The sequence below is a fragment of the Mirounga leonina genome, unplaced genomic scaffold (genome assembly GCF_011800145.1).
Source record: "Mirounga leonina isolate KUSES-001 unplaced genomic scaffold, KU_Mleo_1.0 Mir_114, whole genome shotgun sequence".
NCBI lineage: Eukaryota > Metazoa > Chordata > Mammalia > Carnivora > Phocidae > Mirounga > Mirounga leonina.
Window position 1 is genome coordinate 24,675,126 of NW_023270265.1, and position 10,819 is coordinate 24,685,944.

General features: G+C 53.6%; 1 protein-coding gene across 1 annotated transcript in view; it reads right to left on the reverse strand.

The window, feature by feature from the left end:
* The window catches only part of PYROXD2 (pyridine nucleotide-disulphide oxidoreductase domain 2), a 28,837-nt gene extending 18,093 nt beyond the window's left edge, over positions 1 to 10,744 (reverse strand). Inside the window, 5 exon segments of the mRNA XM_035026801.1 lie at positions 2,119 to 2,192; positions 2,274 to 2,309; positions 2,312 to 2,366; positions 4,607 to 4,626; positions 8,968 to 10,744. Of these exon segments, the coding sequence (XP_034882692.1) occupies positions 2,119 to 2,192; positions 2,274 to 2,309; positions 2,312 to 2,366; positions 4,607 to 4,626; positions 8,968 to 9,094 (312 nt within the window). The 5' untranslated portion in view covers positions 9,095 to 10,744.
* Positions 10,745 to 10,819: the final 75 nt, after the last annotated feature.

Below are 10,819 nucleotides of genomic sequence, written 5' to 3' on the forward strand. Positions count from 1 at the left end.
CTGGAGCTTGAGTTTCTCAACTGCCGCCCGGGAGTAATAATGCTAGCTGCCAGTTATGCGGTACTGACCATGGCCCAGACAAACCTATTCACCACCACAATAGCCTTATGAGGTGGGTACTATTACCATCCTCATCTTGCACATGGGGAAGATGCGGGGCCATGAGGCAGCTAATAAAACCATCAGGCAGGTTTTCAAAACCAGCCTGTTAGGTCCCAGAGTCTGCAAGCTCAGCCCCGTCCTCCGCCCAGGCCGGGCTGCAAGGGGAGCTCCTGTCTGTGACCTCGTCCGCTGCAAACCGCAACGTGCTGGGACGCGTGAGGCTGAGCAGGACTGCTCTGGGATGACTGTGCCAGGAGACGGTAGCCCAAGAACGGGGAGAAGGAGGCAGGTGGACCTGGTTCAAGTTCTCTGTCATTTCCTAGTGTGTGAACCTAACTTCACAGAACCTTGGTTCCCTCGTCATAGAACGGGCCGCTAACATTCTTGTCTCACAGGTGAAGACCGATAGCTAGAGTGTTAGAACTTGTAGCCCAAGTTGTAGCACTGCTAAAATAACTGCTCTTTACTGTTGTTTGGAGATGGAACATTCCCAGAGGTCAGCTGTCTTCCTATAGACGCTGTCCAGCTTGTCAGTGTCTTGTTAGAGAAGGTGCTCCGTACTCCACAGGGGGTTAGTTCTGTGTATCATGAAGCAGGACCGTTCTCTCCCTTGATTTGAGCACCATGCACCATGCAACCCAAGGTCAGAGATCAAAGCATATACTCAATTCAGTGAGGGGTTTCCTAGTTAAAGGAGCCCTATGACAGAAACCATTTTCAAAGGAGTAACTTTTTTTTTTTAAGATTTTATTTATTTATTCGAGAGAGAGAGAGATAGTGAGTGAGAGAGAGAGAGCACACATGAGCAGGAGCAGAGGGAGAGGGAGAAGCAGACTCTCCTGCTGAGCAGGGAGCCCGACATCGGGCTCGAACCCAGGACCCTGGGATCATGACCTGAGCCGAAGGCAGACACCCAGGCACCCCTCAAATGAGTAACTTATTTTTATAAAATGAATAGTCACGTGAAATTTTCTGTTCTGTGATCCTGAGTTTTGTAAGTTAGATTTTTCAAAAGGAGGGTCTACCCACAGCCCCCACCCCTAGCCACGTCTGCCACCATGTATAATTGGTGCATTTGCAAGCTGTCTTCAGCTATAGTCTGGCATGGACTGAAGACTGGAGACCCTTGCCCAGGCCTTGGCTAGACTTCATCAAGTCCTGCCTATGGGTGGCTCACTCGCGCTCTCTCTCAGTCTCTCTCTCTCTCAGGAGGCAACAGTGATTGAATGTCTTATTAACTTCAAACTTTCAATTTAGAGCAAAGTTCGTGCTAAAATGCTCACAGCTTCTCATACGGATGACACACAGGACCCTTTTTTCTGAGTGGAGGTGACAGAGGCACCAAGCAGGGAGAAGTTGAGTGGGCTCCAGGAATGTGGTCACCAAGCTTCCGAAAGAGGCAGTGGGGGTGACAGGAATCTGAAAGGACAGGGGCAGAGTTGGGCCAGCCTGTGGACTGAGGTTAAGCTGACTAGAAGTTAACAGGGGGCACTGAGCGTTCTCAGGACTCCCTAAAGCAGCCCAGGAGTCAGAGGAGGTGAAAGTCACTGGGCGCCAAATATCTGCTCAAGCTGCCTACAGTGGTAGTAGGATCTAAAGTTTAATGAGGGCAGAAATCAGGCTTTTGTCAGAGGCCCAAGGCTTCAAGGCAGGTCCCCAGTGAGGGCCAGGCGAGACGCCGGGAAGTGATGGGGCCGGGCAGAGCTGGAACCCCAGTCACATGCAAGGCACCAGCCACGGCTGCATGTAGGAACATGGGCCTCATGTTGACAAGGCTTGTCTTGCAAAGACGCCCAATTTTTATGTGAAATTTTCCATTTTTAAGACACTGGGTAGGTCAGACAAAACCCAACTGTGGGAATGCACTGAGGAGAGCATGTGGGGTAGACAAACCCTTGGATGGAAGAGAGAACCCAGGTGCAGGGAACCATGTGGGGCAAAATAGGGAGACTTCACCCCAGGTTAGGAAGCTGGAACTGCCCCCTCCCCCACCTTTGGGCCATAGGGGAGCTCTACCTTCAGCTCCAGGTCGGTGTAAATCTGTGGCCTCAGCAGGCTGAGGAGGTAGGACGCTCGGGAGAACTTAAACCCTGAAACGGAATCTGGTGAAGAGGGTCACCAGCGGTCACCGACAGTCATGCCCCGCCACCCCATCACCTCTCAGGGCTCACCTGGGATGATCTCCTCTGGGACAGCTGCACCTCCACCACAGGGCGTCTCTCGAAGACTGCTGTGTTCACCCCCAGTCTCTGCAGGCACGCTGCCTGGGGGGCACACAGGGCCCTCCTTTCATCCCGGGGGCCGACCTGCCAGCTCAGGGGCCTCGCTACAGGGCCGCCCCCTGGCTCATGCTGTTCCTGCCTCTGGAATGCCGTTCCCTTGCTTCCTCCGTGAATTCCCACTTGCCCAGATGTCTCGTAAGATGTAACATGACTGCTCCTGCCCCTCCACGTCTCAGGGGCGACCTTCCCTCCTGCATGGCCTGGTGGCTCTCTCAAGTCCTACTACACCGTGCCCAGCCCTGCCTGGGGTGCCCAGCTCCTCCGGAGGGGCGAGCCTCATGCCTCCCCACAAGCACCGAGAGGCAGGGGTGCCTGGGGTGCTCTGTCAGTGAAGCGGTTGCCTTCGGCTCAGGTCACGGTCCTGGGGTCCTGGGATCGAGTCCTGCGTCGGGCTCCCTGCTCAGCGGGAAGCCCACTTCTCCCTCTGTGGGCCGCTGCCCCTGCTTGTGCTCATTCTCTCTCTCTTTCTGTCAAATAAATAAAATCTCTGACAAGTAAATAAAGTTCACTTGCCAGACACTGTTTCATCCAGCCCACAACCCTAGAGGTGGCCACTATGACTCTCCCCATTTCACAGATGAGGAAACGGAGGCCCAAGGTTAATGGCTTGCCTCAGGCTCACGGAGCTCCTGAGTAGAGGTGTTGGGAATTGAACCTAGAGGGTCTGGACCGAGATCTATACTCCTGACCCATCCCAGCAAGGAAGAAAACAGCAGCCCTGGCACTGGGGCGCGGCCTGGCCCTCAGAGGTACGCTGTGCTGTTCTCGCATTAGGCACGAGCAGCCTCACAGAATGGTCTGAGACCACTGAAAATGGGATAGAGCAAGACCACTTCGCAGTTTTGCCTGAGTACAAACATGGGCTCTGAGTCACCCACAAAATACCCCCCACCTCCTCTCGCAGCCAAAATAAGTGGCCACTACTTCCTTACCAGTCACCCCCTCCTGTTCCTGGCCCCCCTCCCCAGTAGATAAGGTTTATCAAGATGCCCAGTCACAGGGGGTGTTCCTGCTTTCTGACGGTATCCAATCTAGAGCAAACCCTATTCCTTAGACTGTCCCCCCAGTCACCCAACCAGAGCTCAAATCCTAGAACAGGTTCTTCCAACCCCCTCCTTCCTGAGCCACCTCACATCCCCCTGCTCCCCGGTCCCCCACAGCCGGTCATCCCCTGACTCTGCAAACTGCAGGTCTGTGCCCGGGGGGGGGGCTGGGTCTTGGGCCGAAGGGGCGGACACCAGCCTCCCCGGGGCTGAGTCCCCGTCTGCGAGGCTTTGTGTGGCAGGTCCTCGAAGCACATCATCTGTTCGTTCCACAGCAGCTCTGTGAGTGGGTGTTTTTATTCTCATCTTACCATGGCTCAAAGAGCCTCAATGACTTGCCTTGACCTTCACAGATAGAAAGTGGCAGAGCTGGAGGACAAACCCATATTTATAATTACATAAAATCAATGTTTTAAATTACTGATCAGTTGAGTTATATAATGCTCCCTGTAAAATGTTCAAGTAAAACTACTATGTCAGGGAAAGTGTTTAGATTTAACACTAGTCTCATAGCCCTCCCTCCCTGAAGTGCTGAGTCGTCCTGTATGGATATCCTAAAGCTGCCACTGCTTCAGGGAGATGTTCCAAGTTTGTCTTGTGAACACCCTCTAGCACACATGGTGGCCTCGGAGGGGTACCGGGACCAGAGTTGGAGAAGCACAGCCTCAGGGTACCCCTGGCCTGGCTCAACTTTGGACAGAGGAGCCAGTGGTGGGGGGGGCAGGGCCCTGCCTCCCCTGCTGGACTGGCTTCCTCCCTGTCGCCGGGGTACACTTGGGGCTGTGTAGCTGCTGGGTACTTCAGCCTAGACCCAGCTGGGGAGCACGGGGGCCACCCGTAATCTGTAGTCGGAGGGCCCCACCTGGCCCCAGCTTCCTAGGCTCTAACACGTTCCTCCGGCTATGCCACTTACGTATTTTCCCATCTTGTCACCATCTTGCCTCTGAATGTCCCCTGACTATCCCAAAGTTGTGGGGGAAATGCACGTTAGGGGAAGGAGAGGAAGGGGAGCCCCTGATAGCCTCCTTAACTACTGCGGACACCCATTTGACAGCCATGGGTCAGTGCCAGGGAGAGACCAGCCGGCCCCCCCTCTCTCCTGGCCAGCACCCTGCGGCTTCTCAAATTCCGGCTGACAGCCACGTGTGCAGGGGCCGGGGCAGCGGGGGAGGCACTCACAGCCACCAGCCCGTTGTGTCCTGCAATGAGACAAGGGGGAGGAGGAAAGCAGCAGTGGTCAGCGGGCAGACAGACACACTCCCTGGGGAATATGGTCACCCATCCCTGTCCCCATGCTCGTGAAGATCGCGGGGAGGTAGCCGAAAGTACCACCTGTACCTGGATGTTGTAATAGCGTCTAGCTTGATGCCATAAATCACCTGGTTTGTGGGGAGTCAGAAAACCCTGGTTCTTGCCCTAGCTTGAGAAAAGTCCTGTCACCCTGGCCTGGCCAGTGGCTCCAGGCTGGAGTGAGGGACGAGGAGAAACCCACAGTCATCAGACAAAAGCTATCTCATGAAGCCTTGCGTTGCTGGGCTTCTGTCCCTTGGGGAGGAGCAGGTGACTGGTGGAGAGCATGTCAGTTTCCTGGGCAGGAACAGAAGGGAAGCGTGGCTGCTCCGCTGGCGCTGGACCCCCTCGCTGGCTTGGAATCACCATCCAGGTGCATGCTGGGCATGCGGACGGCTGCCGCCACACGCGGCTTCTGCTCAAGTGTGGTCCACTCTAGTGCCCCAGAGGCTTTAGTCCCATGGCTTTGTCAATCACCAATATTCCCCAAACCAGAACAGTTCAAAATGAATTAAACACATACAGCTTCAACATGTGCTAAAGGAGTGCCGGCTGGTTGGGTGAATTTATCTATCATATGTATATGTGTGTGTGTGTGTGTGTGTGTATGTATAATGTGCATATATATATATATATATATATATATATATATATATATTTCTTTTCAAAAATCTTAAGAGGGCTGCCCCTGGGTTGGGAGCCCTAAACCTGACTTGGGATTCCAGGTTCCCCACCAGGCCCACTGCTGGCAAGTGCGTCTCCTGCTCTGAGAAGCTTTAGGATCATCTAAGAACCTGTATGAACGATGATTCACAACCCCTCCCCAGAGTCGGCTCGGCAGGGTGGAGGCAGGGACTTGGGATGGATTTCTCACAAGGCCCCGGGGTGGTTCTGATGCAGGTGGTCAAGCACGGCCAGGGGCCGGGAGTGTCTCCTCTTGCCTCACTCTCAGGATAGTGTAGCTGCTTATGGAGAAGCCCTTGTTGGGCGGAGAGCAGGCCTGGGTTGTTTTCAGGTAGTGGGGACAGGTCTTGTCTGGAACACTTGGCACGCGTTTCTCCTTGGTGACAGAAGGTCACTCTGAGTCTTCAAAGATGTCAACCTGAACCCAGTGTTCGTGCAAATAAAATGTTCAGCCATTAATTTGACAAACATCCATAAATAGGAGGCAGTGATGACCCACATGACGGATTTCTTCATGGCTGAGCTGACTTTGTTTTACATTTTCCATACAGAGACACCCAGAATTTTAGAGGTCACTGAGCCAACTTCTCTTCCATTAAAGGAATCTCTGAAATAGTTTTTCAACCTTCTTTGACCACGAGCCACATGAAGAAGTGCGTCTTACCCTGTGACCTGGCCTGCACCCCACATACAAATGTATCCACAGAAACAAAAGTTTCATGAACTCATATTAACTCACCATGTGATAAGCATGTGATGATCTATTTGATTATATTTCATTTAAAAAGACGGGTTAATATACTATTTTTATGTACTTTTGAAAAGTTTCTTAAGGTTTAAAAGCTTTGCTGGATGGGATTCATGAGCGAGTTGCAGCCCACAGTTTGGAAAGGCCTGCTCTCAAATATATACATCGAATTAAAGGCCGACTGTCCTGGGCTCAACCTGGCTCCTGCTATTTACAGGACGTGGCCCTCAGAGAGTCATTCTGACCGGCCATGAGCTTCAGGCTTCTTGCAGTGTTGGAGCAAGAATAACCAATAATATATGTAAAGCACCTGACCCTCAGCAGACTCAACGATAAATGGTAGCTATTTGTCTCTTAGATAGTGCTGATCATAAATCTTGGAAAACTAATAAAGGCTTCCACGCAACTGGGTCCAGTTCAATCATCACATGAGCCCACAAATGCACAAACAGCCCTCAAATGACAAAGGTCAAGATTCCAACAGCCCCGGACCCTCGGCCCTCCACCACTCCATCCCTAGTCCTGCCTGAGCCCTCCTGGGGCTGCTGGTGACCTCTCCTTTCCCCCTGAGGGGGTCTGAAGCTGCAGACTCTGATCATCTCCAGCCTGACTCCAGGGATCCTCAGCTAGCCAGGCATGTGGGGCTCTCGAGAGAAGCCGCGCTCTGAACACGGGTTCTCAAGTGTGGCTTACAGCTGCCTGCACTGGACCCGCTCCAAATTCTGGTTGGATGCGCTGACTTCCTCTCAATCCTAATCACCAGGGATAGGGCCCAGGAACTGCCTTTTAACAAGCTCCTTGGGTCATTCTTAGGCATATTTAGCCAAGGCACTAATTAGGGTTCGTCTTCAAAGTGGCCCCCAGATACTCGTGTGACCTCAGGGAGCAGAGCTAACCCTTCTCTCAGAAGATGCCACTCTGTCCCTCACTTGATTCCCAAATGCCCTTAATTAAACCGGGCTGCCCTGAATGCTCAGCAAATGAAGAAACAACATCAAGGAAAAACTCACACCTGAGACTCACACACGTATGGGCAAGTCACCTACGCCTCTGGTGACCTGGAGTCAACCCTCTGTGCCAGGAGACAGCAGGGATGTGCTGTCACCAAGGCCAGAAAAGCGGGGGTGGGGGTGGGGCATGACACCTTCCCAATCAGTGAAGCCTGGAGCTGGCTTCCCCCGGCCAGGATGTTTGTGACGCTCGTCAAACACCGCCATTATTGAAATTTAGATTATTATAAACTTACAGTGAAATAAATTATATTAAAAACACAGGCAATAAATACTCAAAACTTGTCACTTCCTCATCATTTTTCCAGTTTACCATGACCTATGCTCCTGCAGTTCTTCACCTCTGAGCAGCCGTCAGCGGCCGTGCCTCTCTCCCAAGTGCACGCACAGGCCCCTCACGGTGGCAACTTGAAAAAGGCCGTGGTGGGAGCACTTGAACCACGGAAGCCAGCCGACAGCACCCCTCAGAGCTTGGCCGTATTACTCTGTTGACGGTTCCATGTGAGAAAGTGATGGAGAAAACACGAACGATGCAGATGAAACCCGGCCGTGCGCTGTGTCTGCAGCTCTTCCGCGGCAAATGGCACAAAACCTCGAGAGAATCTTCTCCCAGTGCGGGAGAAATGTCATCTGACGGAGCAAAGTCTCTCCCATCACCGGAGGAGTGAAGTTCAGGTGTGACTGTTGCTTCCCGTCGGTTCTACTCTTTAAAGGCAGGGCAAACGGAAAACCACGTTCCCTTCCGAGCCGGCCTGATCGGTTGGGAGTAAGCACAGGTTTGCTGCTAAGTTTAGCAAAAATCACAGAAATTTGGTGAGAGCCAACTGGCTACCTGGAATTTAGAGGATCGTGTATCTTCCTTGTAAACGCGTGTGCTATACTTCCTCTATTTCAGCATTTATCATAAGCTTCCGTATATATGCCCACACACATTTTCCCTGGAGGGGCGACTACAACATTTCCTGGCCACGACTGCTCTCAGAGCATACGAGAATGAAGAGCTGGCAGGACAGGATGCACTTTAAAACGGTGATGAGCATCTTCTTTCGATCCTGCCATTGTCTTTCTGTCTAAACCCAGTGGGAGAGAATACCAGAAGTTGAAATTTGGGGCCCCCTGGGAGTGTGAATGGAAGGCTCTGAGCAAAGACAACCTGGTCCGGACCCTGTGGCCTCCCACAGTTACGCGGCGGAATCGGACACCCTGCAGCCTGGGCGTCAGCAAAGTGCAGTAGGACCGACCCTATGTGCCCCAGACAGGCAAGACAATGGGGGCTGTCACCCTCTGCAGACATGCACTAGGATCTCTGTGACTCATTTCTATTTTTTCCTAACTCCCAGTTTCCTTGGGGGAATGGGTAGTCCTAGTGGTGAGGTGGTGGTGACCAGAACTCAGGGCACTCGGGGTGGCTGGAGTTCATGGGTCTTTTATGGCAAGCTCTTTCTTTCCAACCCTTGCGTACCATCTGCTTTCCAAGAGTGGTGGCAACTAGCTAATTTTGCAGGAGATACATGGATACTCCTGAGCTCACCTATTCCTCCCTGGTCATTCTAGAAGGTCAGACCTGAGCCTAGAGAGGTCAAGAATCTGCCCCAGACCACGAGCAAGTTGATGGCAGCCCCACAACCTCGGTGTCTGCTCACAGACCAAGCGGACTTTCTACCACCGCCCCTGCTCTGGCCCAAACCCCGGCCAGCCTGTGCCCAGAGCAGAGGGAGGTGGGGGGCTTGGGGATGCCCCCCCTCAGCCCCAGGGGCTCTGAGCAGGGCTGCCCTCCCTGGCCCTCAGCTCTGGCACAGCCCGTTTACCTGCTCCTATCACCACGGCATCGTACTCAGGCTATAGGCATCCCCTGGCTTCCCAGTGAGCTCGTCTCCAAGCCGGGCAGGGAGAGGCACCCAAGGCCCTGCCGAAACCTGGGCCACTTGCGATCATTTCAGCCCAGCAGTAGGCCAGGAATTTGCTTACAATCAGCTTTTGTGCAGCCCAGGTGGGGGGAGGGTCAGGGAGCAAACAGGAAGAGAGGAGAAGCTGCAGTCCAGCTGCCGTACTTGGCTTTGGGCCATGAGGACATGCAGCTCACGAGTCCACACAGGGCAGAGTCTCAGGAGGCCGCCCGTTCACCGTGCTGAAGTTGGGTCCCCTCCAGGCCGCAGAGGAGAGCCACTGTGCTGGTCACTCTAGGGCTCCCACGTGTGAGGTGCTGTGCTCACGGAGGCCCCAGAACTCCCGTTTCATGGACGAGGGGCACTGAGGCTTGGAGAAGGGGGGGCGGAGGTCATGCAGCCAGTGAGCAGGTTGGTGGGGCCCCCTCCCCAGCACTGTCCTGCTCCTCATTAAGGAGTTTACTGTCCAGGGTGTGCTGGGGAGCGAATCCTGAGGAGATACTGGTCAGACTCTGCCCTAGCTCCCCATCTTTCCGCCTGCAGGATGGTGAGCGGCTCTACACCCCACAGGGTCGCCTTGACCAGGGCCTCAGCAAAACTACGGGGGGGGGGGGGAACATCTGTCGCTGCAGTCCCTGGAGAGCTGCGTGCTCCCTCCCAGACCCTGAAACACCCTGCACTCAGAATAGGCTGCCGCGGGAGCCTGCAAGGGCTGGGAAGTTTGGGGTTCGCCCCCTTCTTTTGACAGCCTGGACATCCCTCTCGTCTTTGGCACCTTTCCAATATCCCCAGAACCCTCAAGGATTAAAGATCACATCCACAAATACCTTCAGCTAACACACTTTCTTGCTATGCTTTGGACTGCCTGGAATTAGGAGCTCCTTTGTTCTCTGCCCATTAGCTAGCAGGCCATTCCTCTTGTTAGAGGAAAAAAGCACCCAAGAGTTGAGTTTCTGTACTGCCATGACATCTGTCCATATTCTAGAAACCCGCTATTAGAAATGCACCTTAAAATTGGGAGAGTATGCAGGGAAGGTGCGTCTGAGCAGGAGAGCCTTCCGCGATCCCTCTACTCATGAAAGAGACACCCGTCCGCACGTCAGGTTTACACTGTGTGTGGAACTATGCTGGAGTCTGAAGCAGGATGCTCGCCCCAGTGTTACAATATTGAAAAATTCGGGGGACTGGTTCAACTAGACATGTCGACATCATGCAGCTACTAAAAATTAAGGGACAACAGTAGGTGACAGAAGCAGGTACCCTAAGCAGCAGTGGGCATCTAGACTTACTTTCCCCCGCTTTGTGCTCTCCTGTTTTCCACAACTGATGTTAAATTTCCATTCGTAAAGTCAAGATATTAAGGAGGCATGTGGTCCCAGGCACCTCAGGTTACTGTCCCTCACTGCCACGTCTGAGGACATTAGTGTGAGGTGGGGTTCTGTCCCCCCTTCACCCCCACCAGCTGTTTCCTTAGCAGAAAAGAGTCTTTGCGTGAATTTTGGCTCAAGACTGAAGACATGGAAGGGCCGGCTGCTGTCAGCCGGTGAGAAGCGCTGCCTGGGTGCCTTCTCCTGCACGGTGCTTCTCTCCTCCCCGCGGCAGATGCTCCCCAGTCCCAGGGCTTGGGTGCCCTGACCTGCGGTGGGAGCTTCTAGGTGACAGGAGAGGGACCGTCCCCCTGAGGCAGGGGTTCTCAACCCAGGGCACACAGGGATCGGCTGGGGAGTTTTTATAAACCTCTGCCTGGGATCCAGAGGACCGAGGGACACGGATC